The 20346-nt window shown below is 31.8% G+C and overlaps 2 protein-coding genes across 16 annotated transcripts; one reads left to right on the forward strand and one right to left on the reverse strand.

Moving 5' to 3' along the window:
* The first annotated feature begins 3515 nt into the window (after positions 1-3515).
* LOC120280603 (B2 protein-like) lies at positions 3516-6518 on the forward strand. Its single transcript, XM_039287480.1, has 5 exons — positions 3516-4262; positions 5069-5169; positions 5275-5358; positions 5959-6069; positions 6151-6518. Exons 1-5 carry the CDS (start codon positions 3701-3703, stop codon positions 6190-6192), a joined length of 900 nt encoding a protein of 299 aa, XP_039143414.1. The 5' UTR covers positions 3516-3700; the 3' UTR covers positions 6193-6518.
* Positions 6519-7395: 877 nt separating this feature from the next.
* LOC120280345 (soluble starch synthase 1, chloroplastic/amyloplastic-like) lies at positions 7396-19207 on the reverse strand. 15 transcript variants are annotated; one of them, XM_039287152.1, is made up of 21 exons: positions 18924-19207; positions 16504-16581; positions 15499-15576; positions 15028-15379; positions 14681-14927; positions 14493-14580; positions 13255-13294; positions 12769-12960; positions 9823-10121; positions 9660-9737; positions 9444-9568; positions 9265-9346; positions 8997-9170; positions 8829-8910; positions 8653-8744; positions 8493-8555; positions 8321-8410; positions 8088-8212; positions 7892-8000; positions 7712-7804; positions 7396-7622 (listed from the first exon to the last, which is right to left on the reverse strand). In XM_039287152.1, the coding sequence occupies exons 6-21, from the start codon at positions 14523-14525 to the stop codon at positions 7464-7466; spliced, it is 1836 nt and encodes a 611-aa protein (XP_039143086.1). In that variant the 5' UTR covers positions 14526-14580; positions 14681-14927; positions 15028-15379; positions 15499-15576; positions 16504-16581; positions 18924-19207; the 3' UTR covers positions 7396-7463. The 15 variants fall into 15 exon arrangements, 14 of the variants coding, with proteins under 14 accessions (XP_039143086.1, XP_039143089.1, XP_039143088.1 ...); XM_039287155.1 differs by lacking the exon at positions 15499-15576 and having other exon boundaries at positions 15028-15344; positions 16504-16552; XM_039287154.1 differs by lacking the exon at positions 15499-15576 and having other exon boundaries at positions 15028-15344.
* Positions 19208-20346: the final 1139 nt, after the last annotated feature.

The raw sequence follows: 20346 nt of genomic DNA on the forward strand, positions 1-20346 counted from the left end.
TTCCCATAATGTTTTGGCCTTTTTGTGCGTTCACACGTGGGAACAGGCAAATTTTTTTTTAAAAAAAAATTAATTTTATTATATTTATTTATTTTTATTTTTTTTTTATAAACTCCCGAATCCTTGAACTTTGAACTTTCACATCCGAGTTAACAAAGTCCAATTACAAACAAATTTGTATTTAACAATAAACATCAAAGTATGATGTATAAATTACACCATAACATACCTTTAATCAGTGTGGAAGCTTTTACAAAGCTTGCTTACAATGTTTAGTGTTATTCAAGTGCCCAAACCTTTTTCCATTATATAAAAAAGGTTTAGTGCTCTCAAGTTAATGGCCAGTGATAAGTTATCCTCATACTATTTAAACCTTCTTTACTCATGGGATTAAAATACCCTTAAAAGACCCCGCCAACAAGATAATATTACTTAATTTCTTGTGGTATTAGTTTAATCCTAATCCTAATAATAATAAATGCTCCAACTAATACTCAAAATCAAAACTAACTACACTATGCTCTCTGAGTATATAATAATACTTCCAGTCACTACTAAGGAAGATTAGGTTTGACCTATCACAATAATTCATTAAATTGGAGTGGTCATCAAGCATGTACACACACCCAACCAAACCATTAAATTAAAATTAGTTAATTAATCAATCAATCAATTATAATGGTGATACTAATAATAATTATAATTATTTTTATTAAAAAAAAAAGTAATAATTTGAAAGGGGCTGCAGAGAGGAAACCCACTGGCCATAAATGACAACAAGCTTAGCGACCAAGTAAAGTCAAAAGAAGAGGGTCCTATTCTAACAAGACTGAGCACCTTCTAGAAAACATGGACTGACTTCATTCGTCTTTATCACCCTCCATTTTAACTCTTTTTTTTATTATTTTTTATTACCTCGTCATGACTCATTCAGCGCCACATTTTAATTATATATATAATAAGAAAAAAAAGCCATCTGCACATTTAGATGGAACATCAGTAGAATATAAAAAATAAAAAATAAAAAAAATAGAAGAAAAGAGATAGACAAAGCTGAAGGTTAAGTGGGCCCAAAATTTATTTATTTATTTATTTATTTATTATTATTTTTTTAAATCATGGGTAGAAGGGGAACCACTGGATTGCCATCCAACAACAGCTCATGGGGACATCCTAAACATATTATTTAGGACATTTCTAAAAAACGCAGACTCATATATTTTATATAAACTAAGTATTATTTAAATCATATTTATAAAAATTCAGTTCCTATTGTGTAGAAGGTTTATGTAAAACGAGGGAAAAATAAATAAATAAATAATTAAAAATGTCTAAGAATAGTTTTTTTTTTCAATCTAAATTCAAAAGAAAATCAGGAAAGTTAATAATGAACAAATTTGAAACTTTATTTTTTAGAATCTTTTTGTTCTTCATTTTGTGTTATTTTAAGGTGTGTTTAAATTTTTACTGTTAAAATATGATTTTTTTTCTATTTTATTTGATTTATATGGTTAAAAATACCAAAAATAAACTTTATTCTAAATAAATAAAATTTTATAAATATGTTTATAAATTATATGTGGATTTAAAATAATAATCGACTAATAAATCAAATCAATATAAAATCTTTAAATATATCATAATAATGATGGCAATTATCATCTTGTGGGGACACCTTATTTAATCAGATAGGCATATTTAACCCCACATATTTTGTTTTAAGTTTTTTTTAACTACCCTAATACAATTGTTTTATATGCGATGACAACTCCAAAATTTGCGTTAATAACACACCTCAACAAATAAGTTTACCATTTTAAAAATTAAAAATTCATAAATATATCAAATTAGCAAAAGTAACCACCACCGAATAAGTTCATTGTGTAATAAAAATATTTAAGTAGGTCAAGTGAAAAAAAAGGCAAATTTTCAATTTCTATGATATAAAAATAAGAGTAATGATATTTTACCGAATATATTTCCCCAAATGATGTGGATGCCAAGTTGGCATATATGGCAACATCCACATCATTCTTTCTTTATTTTTATTTTTTAAAAATTAATTTTTTTTTATTATTTAAATCTTAAATTTAAATATTTAATCGTAAAAGATAAACATAAATGATAAACTGAAAACCCCTCTCTAAACCCTAAACTAGAAATCACAAACCCTCGCAGGGGTTTGTGATTTCTAGTTTAGGGTTTAGGGCATAGGGTTTAGGGTTTAGGGCTTAGGATTTAATGTTTAAAGTTTATTATTTAGGGCTTAGATTTTTAGGGTATAGATTTTGTAGTATTTGGGTTTATGATTTTATATATAGTTTTATAATTTTTTTTTAATTTTAAGAATTTAAAAATTTTTAAGGTTGAAATTTAAAGTTTATATAAAAAAAATAATGATGCGGATGACAAGTTGGGCATCACGTCATTCTCGGAAAATCTAAATCTATTCGGTAAAAATAGCATCGTTTACCATATCTTTAGAATAAATAATTAATTAGAAATATTTTTACCTAAAAAAGTCCTAATATTTTTTAAATATTTTTATTTTTAACATTTGTTTTCAAAATAAATAAATAATAATCTCTTCAAAATATATATTAGGAAAATGGAGATGTTTACTGATAATGAGTTAATATCTTAACTTATTTATTCTCTCATCAGTTGAGATTTTAACAAGAATAAATGTAGTGCTAATAGATTAAGGATTGTTAGGTATATCCATCTATCATGGTGATATATATCAAATTATATATAGAATTTTTTTTGTTATAAAAATTTTGATATAGGAAATTAAAAAAAACACAATATATAAGATTTGGCAATCCAAATGAATCTAAATTATATATATCATCTTAAGGGCCATTTAATTTGGGCAAACGGGTATCACTTAAGTAGGTGGTTTTGAGTTAGAAAAGAACTCACTAATTTTTTTTTTATTATAAGATTTTTAGTATTGTATCGGAATTAATTTGGATTCCAGACTTTTGAAAAAAGCGTGAGGAAAATATATATATAAAAAAAAATATTATGTTATGTATATATAAATTATAAACACACCCTTTGCAAATGTACGTAGAAGATTTAGAGAAAAAGCAAAAGCAGACAAAAAAAAACAAAAAACAGAGATAGAATTCAACCCATCTCACTCTGCACTAATTTCAACACCGTGTTCACGATTATTATTAATGTCATTGTTTAAATAATTTGAGAATTTAATAATTAATAGAGATATCCGTAGAATTGTTATATGTAAATGTCCCTTGTAGACTAGTCCTAAGTTATAAAACATTTAAATACACCAATTGTTTGGATGAAAAGGTTTAAGTCAAATCACAGATATTCCAAAATTAATTTCACACATTTTAAATAATAATAAAAAAATAATTACAAATAAAATAAATAAATAAATAAGTTACAAAAAAATCCAAAATGATGATGCACATAATCTCCACCGTTAATAGTTTTCTCATTCCCAAACCGCGTCCCTAAATACCCTTTCTCCACCATCACACGCCATCTGTCCCCTCCCTCCACCTTGCCCTTCGACCTCCTTCCTCGAACCTTCATCATCTCCTCCTCGATTTATATCTCAATATCTCTCTTCTTCTTCTCATCATCATCATCATCATCATCATCACTACCAAACCCTCAATCTTTCAATCCAATTCTCGCAATTTTCTCATCTCAATCCCCAATAATGGATGCCGATCGGGAGTTCCTCAACTTCAGCGACCAGCTCCGTCTCCACACCACCGCTCTCTCCAACCTCTCCTTGGGTGACACCATCTGGTCCGAATCCTACCTCACCACCAAGACGACACCGATCAATAACGATCTCGCTGCCGGAACCAGCTGGAAGTCTGGCTTCGGCCCTGTGCAAAAGCTCGCCTTTGCTGATAACAAAGCCAATAGATTCAACAACGATCAAGGCTCGATCTTTCCTGAGAAAAGCTTCAATTACTTTAATAACAGTGTTCCGACTGGGAAGAATGCGTTCAAGAATTTGAACGGTGGTGGTAAGCAGCAATCGGTGAACAATAACGCTGCTATTCATGGTGTTGGGAGTGGTAAGAAAGGAGGGAATAGTGGGAAGGGTAAGAAGAACAGTGGTAATGATGGTAATGGTGGAGCTGGTGTTGATAAACGATTCAAGACGCTGCCGCCTTCTGAGTCTTTGCCGAGAAATGAAGCGATTGGGGGATATATTTTCGTTTGCAACAATGATACCATGCAGGAGAATCTCCATAGGCAGCTGTTTGGTGAGTTTAATTTTTTAATTTTTTAATTTTTCTGGGTTGATAATTGGAAGTTGTTTATCTTTGGTATGTGTTTGTCTGATTTATGGGAGGAACCAAAATTTTCTTTTAATCTGTTGATCAAAGTTTAATTGAGATTTTGTACTGTGAAACTTCCTTTTGTTTTTTTGCCCTTTTTTTCCTTCTTTTTGTTTACTTGTATTTATTCAGCTTTTTCCTAACCATTGTTTTTATGTGATTTATGGAAATCAAAGTTTAATTGGGATTTATTTGGGGAAAAGTAATTATTTTCTTTGCAGTTTTCCATGCGTTTTTGAAGTTTTTTCTTGTTGATTGCTTCTGGTCATTCAGCTTTCTCTTGTGCATGATTTATAGAAATCAAAATTTTCTTTCTGATTGTTCATAGTTTGATTCAGATTTTTTTTTTTTTGGAACATATTATATATATATATATGTATGTATCTTTCTGTTTTCCATGCTTTTTTTCCTTCTTGATTACTTATAGTTATTCTGCTTTGTCTAAGCATGTGTTTCTATATGATTTATCATCACAGCTCGTGAGGAAATCAAACATTTCTTTCTAATTGATCAAACTCTGTTTTCGTTTCTGATACTTTGATGCTTTTCTGCTTGGGATTTCTTCCACTAACTGCAGTTATTATCATCAGAGTCTATGAGAAAATCAAATTTGACTTTCTGATAGATTTACTTTTTCTTTTGTAAGAATTGGTATTTGCATGGAAGCATGCGTTAAATCTCAATTCGGAATTTATGACTTGGATTATATTTAAATTTTGTTTTAATTTCAGGTCTACCTCAGAGATACAGAGACTCTGTTAGAGCAATAACACCAGGATTGCCAATTTTCCTATACAACTACTCCACCCACCAACTCCATGGCATTTTTGAGGTCCTAAATCTATCAACTTGTAAATTTTGTTTAACAACTTGTGATGATCTGTTGAAGAACAACTTAGTGTGATTTTTATTAATTTTTTGTTTTCAATTATTGCAGGCTGCTAGTTTTGGTGGAACTAACATTGATCCAGCAGCCTGGGAAGACAAAAAGAAACCCGGAGAGTCTCGATTTCCTGCTCAGGTACACTTGCATAATCCATGTTTATATGTTCACTTAGTCTTGTATGGATGCAAAGCAGGTGATATATGACATATATTTGGTTTTCCTTTATGATTTTGGTGAAGAAATTTTGATTAGGTAAAACGCTGATATCACTATCATTGTTAGGCATGGTAGGTTCAACCAATTCTACTTTGCTTTCACTGAAATAATTTGACTTTGATACTTGAGGAATACTTAAATTTAGATGATGACTACTACCAGTTCTTTGGATGAATTATTCCAACTATTTTTAGCTTTACTGAAAATTGGCATGTTCAACTTGGATCATTTGTGTGTATATCACAAAAACTAAACAAAATGTATTGAAGCCAATGTTTTATGTTTTACCCGATCTTAAGATCAATCCTTTCCATCCGTCTCCCTGACCTTTTCTACTACCAATTCATGCATAGGAATTCTGCAATTATCCAATGGTCAATTCCATTAAATTCAATTAATTCTCTTGAAGACGACTTCTAACCAACTTCTGCCTGCTATACTTTATTGTCATCTTAGATGTGAATCGTAAGGTTTGATTACTTCAAATAATTGCTGATGTCCTGATCAATTGGTTTACAGGTGAGAGTTATGAACAGGAAGAATTGTGAACCCTTGGAGGAAGACTCCTTCAGGCCTATCCTCCACCATTATGATGGTCCGAAGTTCAGACTGGAGCTGAGTGTTCCTGAGGTATAGATAAAACAGCAACTGAGCTTCATGTTTTCGACATAGGTGACTAGACACTAACCAATACATTTTCTGTCATTCCAGGCGCTGGATGTCCTTGACAAATTTGCTGAACATAATGCTTGAAGAAAGGAATTACTGCTACTGGAGTGTAATAGATAATACCAAAGCATAATCACAGATACAAAAATTTTCCAGACTGTTTTAGTGAGTTTTCATTGTCCTTTGAAGACATAAACTGATCCTGTGGAGCAGTTGATACTTAAGCAGCAGTGTGATACATAAACTATGGCCTTTGTTGTGTAGGATGTATATATTTGAATCAACAAAGCTTTTATCTTGTGAAAAATCTTGTGAAAATGGCCTTTGTTGTTGGCCATTTTCTAGTATGAATAAGAGTGAAAACCTCTTTACTAATTCCTAAATCATGAAATGAGTAATATTATATTGTACTGCTTTCTTTAATGATTAATATTAAAAATTTTCGCAAATGGCATCGTTAATTATTAAAACTATAATCATAAAATATTAATTAAATAAAAATTGATTTCCGAGTTTTATCATGGTTTAGTATTCAGATTGCAGAACAGCAGTGAACATGTGAATGCAAATTTGAGTCAAATGTGATAAAACCACTCTTAGTTTTCTGGTTGTGAAAACGAGTGATCCTGATATAGCACTTTCGGTGCTTGCAAAAAGTCAAGTCCTCATCCAATGTAAGCAACCAAGAATAAATGCTCATTTGACCATTCTAGGTGCCTCAAATAAAAGACCAAATTAATGATCATCAGCTTTTGAATACTTGTCACTTAATTCATGTTTTAAAAACCTCTTTCAATCTCTTTATAATGTTTATAGATTCTTTTTTATTTTGGGTTCAAATTTCAATTTGAATCAAAATAGTTACTTATCTTTAATTTTGTTTCACCGAGTGGTCACCTGAGAGATTTCGACCTATTTTTAATGATGTACATGCTGAGAATTCTTTGCTATTATATATATGACATGCTATTTGCTAAGCTGACAATTCTATCTTATGTGTTGACAGAGAATTTCTGATATCACATCATCAAAAATAGGCTGAAAACGGTTAGATAAACCTATAGTGAAACAAAATTAAAATTGAGTAATAATTTTGATCCAAATGAAGTTTGGACCCAAAATAAAAAATAACCATAGTTTGATGCCCTATCAAAAAATTTACCCAACAAATACATCCGACAAATACATCTTTTCATTCAAGTGATGCTTTATTGTTTTTTAAAAAAAAAACTTGTTCACTATTTACAATATATATGCCGTTGCAAATTACAAAATTGGAAAAATAAATCAAGGGGGGAAAAACAAGAATGAATGAATGATTGGGAGCTCAAGTTGGTAGTTTACAAAACAGCATTTCATCCAGCATATGGTAAATCAATAAAAGCCCATTCCATGATCTGCTCATACTGAACAGCAGCACTATCCCATGTAAAATCTTTTGACATTCCTCTCTTCATCAGTCCTTTCCAAGTAGACTTGTGCTCTCTATATGTTTTTATTGCTGTCCTCAATGCCTACAAATATTCAAAATATAAATGCTTACAAGTTGAAATACTCATTAGAGCAAGCTATTCAATGTAATTCTGATTTACTATGAGCTTACCGCCAACATACTCTCCTTTGAATACGGTGAAAATGGCCAACCAGTGCCGCGCTCATCTTCATCGGTAAAATGATCAAAACTTTCAACAGTATCCTGTTGATCAAATTGACAAGCATTATCAAGATGACAATTTAAATGTTGCGTTGTATGTGGAAAGAAGTTCATGAGTGAAAAACTTGCTCTAAGGCCACCAGTGTGATGAACAACTGGAACACTTCCATATCTCATTGCATATAATTGGTTCAAACCACATGGTTCAAATCTTGACGGCATCAAAAATATGTCACACCTGTTGATTTTAGAAGTTCAATAATCTTCACTTAATATATAAGAAAATAAACAAACTTCCATCCCACGGAAAAGAGTTCGACTTTACCCGGCAGTAATTTGGTGAGCCATAGGCTCAGTGTATCCAACGCACCCCCGGAAGTCATCACCGTACAAAGACTCAGTCTGTCTCATCCAGCTCTCAGTAACTGGATCTCCTGATCCAAGCATAACCTAAAATCAACAACAAGAAATATCAGCTTCAGATGGAAATTTTATGTGCCAGTTAACTTTATAGGAATTTACATAGATTAGTCTTTAAAAAATGTATAGTTATCTTACAAATTGGACATCATCCTGCAAGATCTCAGGCATAGCTGACAAAATTAGATCAGTGCCCTTTTGGTAGTCTAGTCTTCCAACGAATGCAATCTGTAATTCATCAAAAACATTTAGAGCAAAGTCAAAATGGACACAAAATTCATCAATGAGGAAGGTAAAAGTTATTTCTTACCAATGGGCATTGAGGCCTGACAGCAAGGCCAAGGTTCTTTTGTAATGCTTCTTTGCAAAGGCTCTGAATTTTCAACACAAGATGAATCTAGTCAGTGGCAACATAATTATAAAAACATAAAAAATTTGACGTAACTTGTAGAATTGTTCAATTAAAGTACCTTTCCATATAAATCATCAACCGAATAGTTAAACGGAATAAGTTTATCTGATACAGGGTTCCAAATATCAACATCAATTCCATTTGCTATTCCTGGATGGAAGTACAAAAAATCTCCCAAGTTGGCATCCTAATCTATCTCAAATAAAGCAAAATATTAGTGACAGAAGAAAGTACCATCTAAAACATAATTGCGACTGCTTAATAGATCATCGAGACCCTTTCCGCCTTCAGGGGTAGTTATTTCCCAAGCATAACCCTGTTATATTAATATCTACAATGAATTTCAAAGCCGATGTGCAGTGTTTAAGAAAAAAAATAAAAGTAAGATGGTAGAATTATTACCTTACTAACAGTCAATATACGATCGGCAGTGACAATTGCACCCTTTAAGAGATTAACAGTTGCTCCAGTGTCAAAGGGATGTTTTCTCACCCACGTTGGGTACACCCATTCCATAGCTCCATACCATTCAGGTGGCAATCCTAAGTTTTCATATGTTGTTGCTGGCTCCACACCCTTTTCATCAATAAAAAGCAAACAGAATTGAATATCAAGAGAATAAACAGAACACATTTGCATTACTCGAAGGGAATTATATAACTTGTAATACCTGATGTGCTAGATTATGAATAACAAGGATACTGCGAGCATCTCTATAGACACCATTTGGACGGTATTTTGCAGATAAAAGCCTTGAATGTCATGGAACAAATGATAGTTTAGTAACATGATAATTTTTAAATTAGTAAGAAAAAGGTTAAGATTGAAATTTAAAGTTGAAGGGCATACGGTGGCACAAGACTTGCATGCCAATCATTAACAAGGAACAAACATTTCTCGCCGTAAGTGACACCTCCTAGTGGAAGAACTAAAGGAGCCTCGCATGCTGCATGAGCAAGTACTGTGAATCTGAACTGCAAAAATGAAACAAATTTCTCACATAATATATGTAAAAGATGTGAAACATAAATTCAAATTTTCAAAAATTAATATTATAACAAGTACTTGATTGTCACCAAAAGCACCATGCTCATCACCATACAAACTTCCCGGTCTGTGATAACAAGGATGGTCAACAAAAACCTGCACAAATATGCGATAACAGAAATATTATTATTTATATACCACATAATGCTTTTGATACGATAAAAATTAAATAGGTGATTACCCAATCAACCCCTGCTCTATATTCATGAAAATACACCACTTCTTGTTCTCTTTGGAAGCAAGATAAGTTTATGTGTTTCTCCAAATCACTTGCACATGCATATTTATCATCTTGACTTCCATTCAAGTATCGCGGAGATACAACCATCACCCGATGTCCACGTGTGGCAAACGCGATTGGCAAAGAACCACAAACATCACCTAAACCTCCTGTTTTCGAGTACGGTGTCGCTTCAGCAGTTACAAAAATAACATTATATCGCACTTTCGTCAGTGTTCCATCCCTTTCATCACCATTATCTGTATAAAAAGAGAAATCATCAATATACAAAAATATAAAAACAATACCAAATTCAAAGAAATTCGTTTGAGTCATTAATAAAATACAAATCAGTTAAAGCCATCAGTCAAATGCATAACCAGATTGAAAACCTTCCCCTATAAAAAGATCACAAAAACAGTGATCGCTTAAGCATAATCAGGTTTATTATCAAAACTTAACGAGCAGCATGCCCATGCAGTATTGGCAATATAATGCAACTTCAAAAGGATGTCAACCATTGCATAATGCTCGCAACAATAAATAAATAAATAAATAAATAAATAAATAAAAATATTTCCAATCAAAAATATTTTCTGAATTATATATATTTTTGTCTTAACCGCTCAGTTATTAGTTATTACTGTAATGACATATTATACTTTTTTTTTTTCTTAAAAAAATTATTCAAAAAACTTAATTCTAACACATAATATAGTAATCAATTAAATACTAACCAGTTAAAGTCTTGTTGCCCCTCAAGGAATCAGAATCGTCTAGTATCTGTTGATTAGAGGATATGAATAGAGGCTTCTTTAAGGTAGGAAAATTCAAGCTCAAAAAACCAACTGTGTCATTATGATGCAATTGGTTGTGCTGGTTTTGTCTGAAATCTAATGAAGGGAGAACTGGTTGAGGAACTACAAGGGCCATGACTAGGAGGGCTTTCAAGGTTGAGAGTTCCAACCTTTTTGTTTTTTTAGACAAAAACAAGTAATTGTACAACTTGGCTCTATTATTTGTAGTGTTGTTTTATTCCTATTAGAACTCTAATTCTAAATTTTTAGTTTAAATTTACTTCTAATATGTATTAGATTCTAATAATATCTGTTTTTGTATTGTCCGGATATTTAGAAAAATATTATTATCCATTGTTAAAATATTTTAAATAATAGTTTAAATTAATTTTTAAAATATTGATAATTTTCTCTCGTTAATTAAACGTAATAAAGATTTTTTTTATTTTATCTGTGCATTTATGAAAATATTCTAGTTGATTTTTAAGTTATATATCTCATATCAAAGGTAAATTTAAAATAAATTCATTTTTTTAATATTTAAAAAATATTTTAAATTGTTTTTAAGATATTGTTAATTATCTCAGGTTAACTGAGAATATAAAAAAGTTTTGTTTTGGTCCACCATGCCTCTACAGAACTTTTTTTTTTTCAAAATAATTTTTATTATAAAGTTTTTGATAATAATTGCAAGAAACTTAAAAACAGAAAATAGTATTATAAAAAATTATTATTTGCCAATGGACTTTGCTTAGATAGTTATATATTGTTGCTTGAGGCATTTGGAAGTTGTTTATATATAAAGTTTTTTTGGTTTTTACAGAAAGAGCAGGCAAGAAGGGATGTAGCATAAAATGAGATCAGATTTTTATGAAGGTCATCATGGAATATTTTTTTAATTTAATTTCTTTTAAAAATCAGGGGGTCGTATATTAAATTAATAAAAGAAAAAAACCATATATTTATGGAAAGTGATAGGAACCGCATTGTAAATTCTCTATTTATGAAAAACAAAGAAGAAAAACCAAAAAACAAAAATCATATAGCTTTTTGTTTGTTTTTTGAGAAGAGGAAACGGGGTGAACCCACTGAGACTCAGGGACGTCATAGTGCCTCGGTGAAACAGTGGGGACAGGCGGTACTCACGTGGTACTGGGAACCACCCGTCATGCAATCACTATTCACAACTCCTGAAATGTCTTCGGTAGAATCGAACTCTTACCACTCGGTGAGAACTCTATCGGCGATCCGTGTACCAATAGACCCGAAGATCGTTGGCAATCATATAGCCTGTTATGTGAGTCATGCAAAATTATATAGGACAATGAAATTTATACATTGCAAAATCATTCAGTTTTGGTTTATTTTGTTAGAGCTCAAGTTGAACCCGGAACTGAACCACTGATCGGTTTCTACTTTTTAAGCCAAACTAAATAGCTAATTATGAAAACCAGAACCTTGTGATTCCTCTGATGAGAATCATCATGCCTAGGTTGGAAAATTTGAATAAAATGGTACTAATAATACTACTTGCAACTGACATTAACTATTGATATTTAACATCCTGTGATTTAACTGGTGAACATTTAATAAACATCAAACAGAAAATTCGTTAACTCACATTCCCTACATGAAAGCATTAATCAAATTTAACCATTAACTAAACACCAGATTTCACACAATATTTCAGTGAAAAATCTTTTCTCATTACTGCAGCATCCCAACCATTTCATCCTTCTCTAAATAATCACCATATGAATATAATCTAACATTTATGTGTAGCAATGATGCTAATCGAAAATACTAATCACAATAACATGAAGAATAATTTATGTATCTAATCTAACATTTACGTGTGGATATTTTGTCAATTCTTCAATCAACTGAGACCTTGATGAGAAGTTGGAAACTGTCTTGCTTAGTTCAACCTAAATATATGCTGCGTGTGCCATTAATTTACTCATATACAGAAAGAAGAAAGAAAACAATAGAAAACAATGTGTCAACATAAGCTATTGACTTCTAGTGCCTTATGGAGGAAAGATCTATCAACCGAAAAATGAAATTAATAGATAAAGAAACAAAGAAATGAGAGAGATTGAGGAGTGACCGAGCTCAATGCAGGAGATTAGAGAGGAGCATCTCATCTGATGTATAGTGGATCCATCAAGGCCCACTCCATGATCTGTTTGTACTTTGTGGCAGCACTGCCCCATGAAAAATCTTTCAACATTCCTCGCTTCATCAGTCCTTCCTACGAAGACTTGTATCTTCCCTATGTATTTATAGCTGTCCACAATGCCTGTGAAGTTTTGTAATAAAGAACCTGTAAGGGTTTATAGAAACAACATTTGCCAAAACTCTGCAAATGACAAACTAGATCCTACAGCTAGTTATTCAATTCAAATTCTTTTTATGAATTATTCATGAATTTTTCACTTATTCAGCAAGTCATGACAATAGGAAATTGAAGCAAAAAATTTGGTCCAACAACAAAGATTTGAATACCAACCGGCAGGAAAAAGCCAGCATTTAGTTGCATAATGCAAATCAATGAAGTGTAAAAAAAATCAATGGGATATGATTATAAGCTTACCACCAACACACTCTCCTTCAAAAGTGGTGAAAACACCTACCTGTCAGAATTTTCAATCAGCCATTATCAGTGAACTTTAATCTAGCAATCGCTATATAAATCTCATTAAACTATATAAAAAATATATATACTCAATAAAAACATAACTAATCTAATTTTTCACTAAAACATAAAGCTTAAATTATCTAACTTGTGCAGACAAGCATGCAAAGAAAGAAAAAAAAAATTATAATGCAACCAAAAATAGATCCATTTTACCCCGCAGTTATATGGTGGGAAAAGGGTTCATTAAATCCAACCCAACCAAGGAATTTATCTTTGTAGGAGGACTCAGCCCATCTCATCCATTGCTCAGTACCTGGATCTCCGGATCAAAGCATATAATCTATAATGGCGAGGAAGTATCACTTATGATATATACTATGCCAAGAGATGCAAAAATTAGATGCTAATAAACTTCATATGAGTCTGCAAGTAATAAATTGACACATGAACATGCAAGACAGTGGCAAAATTAAATAATATTAATAAGAGAGGTTCATATTCAAAGACAGTGCTCCCATGTATTATATATTGAACTTAAAGGGCAATTTAACAATAGAAAATTATACAATAAAAGATAACTAGTAAAATAAATTAACTTCATACTTCGGATAAGAAACTCCCAACAAAATGCACACATTATGCCATGGAGCTTTGAAATATTTAACTCTCTTACAATAAACAAAATCAGATATCCTTTGTAAAGTGGAAAATTGAAGGATTAACAAAACATAAAGTTCTCAAGTTAGAATAATAAATAATGACTTTTTTTTTTCCTAATATTGAGCATCTAATGACATTCAAAAATAGATTGCATCTATTGGCCGTTTCTTTTTCCTTGTCACAAGCAAAGTTACAAGGATGACGGCGTCATTCCTCACTCAATGTCATATGGAAAAGTTATTAAGTACAACAAAAAGAGAAGAATGGAAATTCAGTAGAACATAAAAGGAAAGAAGCCTCCTAGACACCTTATTGACAACAAGATGAACTGGCACCCTCTGCACATAGATAACACATATATTAAATAACAGATAACCGCGACCTTAAATAGTGAGAGTTTCAGGGAGAACAAGTGTCAAATGACCTTTTAATGGAGTGATGATGACCATAAAGCTAATTTCAGTATCACAAAATACATTGAGTTCAATAATAATTTGTTATTAAAAGTAGTTAAAAAGAAATGATTATCTTACAAATTGGACATCATCCTGCAATAGCTCCAGCATAGTTGATAATTACATCTTTGCTCTTTTGGTAGTCTAATCTTCCAATGAATACTATCTGCAATCCATTACAAATTTGAAAGTCAATTTGACACAAACGCAGGAGAAATAATACAGGAGAAAAAACAAGTATATTTCTACCCAAAGGACAATCTGACCTGAGTCTGACAGCAAGCCCAAGCTCCTTCTGCAATGCTGCTTTGCAAAGACTCCGGATTTTGAAAAAAGATGTCCAATTAGTGACGATATATTTATATAACATAAAAAACCAATAATATTATTCAATTAAGTTGCTTAAATGTAAGAATCCAAATCACCTCCCTAGAGAGATCAACAGAATAGTTAAATGGGATGTGTTTATCGGTTGCTGGATTCCATACATCAGCAACATGCCATTTGTTATTCCTGCCAATACAAAAACCTTTTAAGTTCACATCCTCCTCTATCTCAAAAACAATCTGCTAAAAAAGAACAAAGATAAAGATATAGTGATTAACGTAAATACCATTCAATGCACTCTCACGACTCCTTAATAATTCACGAAGTCCTTGTTCACCTTCGGCAGTAGTTATTTTTCAAGCATAACCGTGTCATGTTTTGCTAAATGGATTTCCAAATAGATATGCAGAGTTTTCCCATTTTTCCTCCCTTAAAAGGTTTTCAGGAAATAAAAACCAAAATGGCAGAATTGTGACCTGGCCAACAGTTAGTATACGATCAGCTGTGACAATCGAACCCTTCAAGATGTTGACAGTTGCACCCGTGTCAAGATCATGCTTCCTTGGCCAAGTGGGGGAAGGTCCATTCTAATGGCCCATACCACTGAGATGGCAATCCTAAGTTAAAATATGTTGTTGCTGGCTCCACACCCATCCATATATAGAAACAAATGGAAATAAAATTGAGATTAACATGCAACATACTTCTGTATTACTGAACACAATAATAGAAAGGAACCTTTCAAGTCCCCTTATACCTGATATGCTTATGAATAACTAGAATGCTGCGAGCATCTTTGTAAGCACCATGTGGATGATATTTTGCACCCAAAAGTCTAAATGGCAAGCCATGCATTTGCAAGAACAATAGCTTAAAAACACAGGAGTTTCCAACAGAGTTATAGAGTAATTTTGTAAAATTTGGAACTAAGAAAAGGCTATTATTGCCATTAGATAAACAAGATGCAGTAATGGATACAAAAAGAAAATATACACACAAGAAAAATCATACTTGTCCAAGATTATCATTTTAGCCAGTTCATTTGTTACTACTTCATATGACTTCAGAAATTCGTAAGATAGATATATTGATGATTTTGGATTTATGTTTCTTGAACTTCAGGAAAAAGAATAAAAGGAAAAGGCCTTCATACGTTTATTATAGACCATCGGATAATGCCCCCGGATTAAGATATATTAAATGTACACATGAAAAGGCAAATTTATGCAAGATTGTTTCTTAAATCCTGAAAACCCATTACTTTTCCATGTTGTACCTTACCAAATAAACATCTAAAAATGCAATCTTTTAAACACTCTTTTTATTGTTCTTCTCCTCTAATCAATTTGGGTGGAATTTCTTAGGCTTTCAGGGAATATTTGCACAGGCAAAATAGAAGTTTAATGCGGGTCACTGAAAGTTAATATCCTCAGAAGCTGAATAATTTGCATGAAGCTATATTACTGCAGCAAGCACAAAATCAGATGCAAGAGGATTAGATGAGAAAATTAAGAAATGGAATTAAAAAAATCAGAAATTGAAAGGTTAAGAGCATTCACTGGCAGAAGACTTGCATGTTAATCATTGTCAATAAATAAACAATTATTGCCAAGTATAGCTCCCTAGTGGAAAAGCTAAAGGAGCCTCACTTGCTGCATGACAGAGTAATGTCAATGTAAACTGCAAAATGAAACAAGCAATTGACACAAGAGCCACAGTATGTGCAACATAGTTCCAGCTTCAGCATTAATACTACGAGTACCTGATTGCCACCAAAAGTACCATGTTCATCACCATACAAACTTCCAGGTCTGTGATAAGAAGGATGATCAACATAAACCTGAGAATATAAATATAAAAGAAAATGAAACTGCAACATGTAAGTAGGAGCAGCAAAACAAAGAACGGAAGAAGAAAACTATGACTATTTTGGCTAATGACCAAGTAAAGATCAGTTAAATGCTTTCTTGGTTTTATATAAGAAGGGATTGCAATTACAAATTGGTCATTAATGCAAAACCAGCTAAACTAAAACATCTGAATAGAACAAAACTATAACTAATTCCGGTGCATTTTACTGTCTACAAACACCTATTAGGAACCCCTGTGTTCCATCATTGGCAAAGCTTCTGGCGTGCGTTTTTTGTGCCAACTTCACAACTGGAGGTGCATCAATTGTTTTTTAAAATAAAGTCAATCACCTTAGTTCAGCAAAAAGGCCAAACAAACATAAGAAAACAGTTTCATTTTCTTTTTCCTCTATTTCTACTTAATCCAAACACAAGTAACTGCTAACTCACTAGTACTCAAATAAAAATAATTACAAAATCACACAATATCAATTGTACTAGATAACACACATGATAGAATTAAAGAAGTCTTTAATTACTTAATATCAATAAACTAAGCACCCAATCAATGCTTGCTCTACACTCAAGGAAAAATGCAACTTCTTGTTCACCTCCAAATCATGATACATTTATGCGCTTCTTATGGTCTTTTGCAGAAGCATAGTGACAATCCCGGGCTCTATTTAAGTATGTAGGAGACAAAACCATCACACAATGCCCACAGGCAGCAAGCGCTATAGGCAAAGAACCACAGATCTCCTAATCCTCTAGTCTCGGAGTATGTTACTTTGGTTTGAGTTTGTTTCCCTTTATCAACATCCTATAGTTCTTCCTTGGTAAATGATATTTTAGTTTGAGCCTGCTCCTCTTTGTCAACAATCTCTGTTTCTTCTTCTCATATATTATTTTAGTTAGAGTATTGCCCTTTCCATTGAGATATTATCCTTCTTTTTTAAAATATAGAACTTTAGTTTGAGTTTGATACAGTGTCAGAAATATCTTTTGCTTCTTCCTCTCTAATGTCCACATCACACAGGTCTATGTTACCAAAAGGACAAGTCAAATCATCGAGATACAGAAAAGCAGAATTTGCAACACAAAAGAACAAAAAAGTGCAACCACTTAAGATATATTATAATGTACTTCCACAAAATGAGGCATGTTTTGAATGTCTTAAACAAAGAATGAAGTGAATACCAAAAGAAAAGTTTATCATCATCTGACTCGTTAATGAACCTCACAAGACCAAATAAACAAACACAGACAAACAACGATCTAAATTCACCAGTAAAGGAAAGTCACACTTTGATAGTAAGAATAATTTAACTGATAGAAAAATCACCACAGAAGGAAAAGTAACGCATCTACAAAAGAAATAAAATCTGAAAAATCATCAACTGGTTTGGTTTGATGGCATTATTTATGGCTTTCTTAATCTCTAAACATAACCAAACAAAACTATTGTTTGATAAGCAGATTTTACATTGAACCGAAATGTGAACATGGTTAAAACAGAACAGGTGGCTTTTGGGCCAGCTTTTGGTTTGGCTGCATGCTCCTAACATTAATATAACAGCAAATACCATTTTGATTTGCTTGGCAATACATGGACTAACCAAGAGAAGAACAAAAAATCCTAGTTTTTTATTTTCATCAAACCAAATAGGCAATATTGCATGTAAATGCACATATACGATTTTTAGAGACATGAAGAGTAGATCCCAACCAGATGCTGGTAGTGATTAGTAGGAGAACTACCATATGTGTTAAAAGACAAAACCAAAATTTAACATATTGGCACCAATTTGGCAATTTATTTTTTTCACTTTCCTCACAGTAACCATTAAGTTCTACTGAACTTTCTCTGGCAAAGCTAATTGATCAAATTAAATGAATAAATACCAAGGTGCTTTACTAAGTCAGATGCTCAATAGATTGTTTACCTCAATAATACAAATATTCATGCCAACACTAAGCTAGTTTTTAACATCTGAACTTATGCAATTTTTTCCTTTTTCTTTATGGTCCAGCCATTCTCTTGTAAAACACAGATTATTAAATTTTAGTGACAGTTTTCCACAAAGATGGGTTGTAAATCTGTCCTTATCAACAGATTTTCTCTTGAGCAACAACAAAAATTAATCTCATGGATACTTTAGACATATCAATGCAGATGACAACACTGAAAAAGTACCACTCCACCAAATTTCTACACCAACAAACCATTTTAAACAATATATATATATATATATATATAAAAATCCCTGAACCACATAACCAACAAAAATCAAAATCCGTAGAGAAGAAAAAAACACAAGAAGAAGAGAAATACCAGCGGGCAGCATGTTCTTCTCCAAATCTAAATGCTCTGCAGTTCGAGAGAGAGACGACGCGGAATGTCCAATTTGCCGCGCTCCAACAAGACGCATCTCGGCGCCATCAGAAATCCGCAGGTTCATCTCCACCATGGCTAAGAAACACGCAGCCTGACACGCCTCCAAATCCGAGGACTGGTACCTGCCACATCATTGGGCAGAGAGAACCATCATGAGTGAGCTCGGCAAGAACACCGGCATAAAATTAAATTAGAAAAACTAATTCAGTGGACAATGGACATGGCAACTACCACGGCACGAAAAAATATCTAAAAAATTGGTAATTATTTTAAAACATTATGAGTTACTAAAGGCTTTTTTTTTTAATAATGTAATTTTTTTATTATAAAAACAGGTTTGTTTAAATTATTTACGAAGTAGGTTATCTATTTTTTTAATTATTTACGGAAGTGGGTAAAACGGGATCATTACAATTTTTACTTTTGTTCTTTTTGGAAAAATCAATGAACCCGTTCCCCGCTTTCAGTGCAAAATATTATTGATCCCGTTTTCCAATTCTTTTATTATTTATTATTTTTTAAAATTTTTATAAAAATTTTTATTTAAATGTTTTAAATGTGGGGTCATTATTGATCCCGTTTTACAAATTCCATAAATAATTAAAAAAAACCTATTTTTGTAATTAAAATAAAAAATTACATTATTTTTAAAAATAAGTTGTTACTAAATTAAAATAATTCATAAATAAGAATCAACCACATGTTGGTTCTGTTATAACTATCATTGAATATGATCATTTAATTTTGAAGTTTATGAAATGTTTACTTTGTGGTATATAAAATTAAACTTTTTATTTTACAAAATTAGATATTTATGAAAATTGCAAGTAAATTTATTATTTTTCATAGATATGGACAAGAGGTGGGTACAGATCAATTAATCAAGTCCATTAGACCCGATTTGATGGATTCAGGTATCTTAATTAGGCTGGTCTACAATGGGGCATAGCGGATCCGACTAGGGCACACTCCAATCAGCGGATCGGGCATGACCCATCAGTTCATGAACCGCCACACTGAGTTTTATTTTTTTTTTAAAAAAGAAAATTATAAAATGTAATTTAAAAAAATAATATAAATTTAAAAAACAATAACAAAAAATTAGTTTCGCTATGATTGCTTTTTATAAGTTGTTGTCATGTTCTTTTCCTGGTAAGCTGATGTGAGGTTAAATTTGAATAGGCTTAGCTTACTTATCCTTTAAATGTTTTTACTTTTAATAAAGAAATAATATTAATCATGAGTTTGAATCTTGTTTGCCATCATATTATTTGTTTTTCAAAAATCAAATATAATGTTTAAAATTCAAAAATATTTAAGATAATTTAAAATAAATAGCTATAATTAAAAACTTTCATTT

This window comes from Dioscorea cayenensis, chromosome 17, assembly GCF_009730915.1.
Source record: "Dioscorea cayenensis subsp. rotundata cultivar TDr96_F1 chromosome 17, TDr96_F1_v2_PseudoChromosome.rev07_lg8_w22 25.fasta, whole genome shotgun sequence".
NCBI classification, from domain to species: domain Eukaryota; kingdom Viridiplantae; phylum Streptophyta; class Magnoliopsida; order Dioscoreales; family Dioscoreaceae; genus Dioscorea; species Dioscorea cayenensis.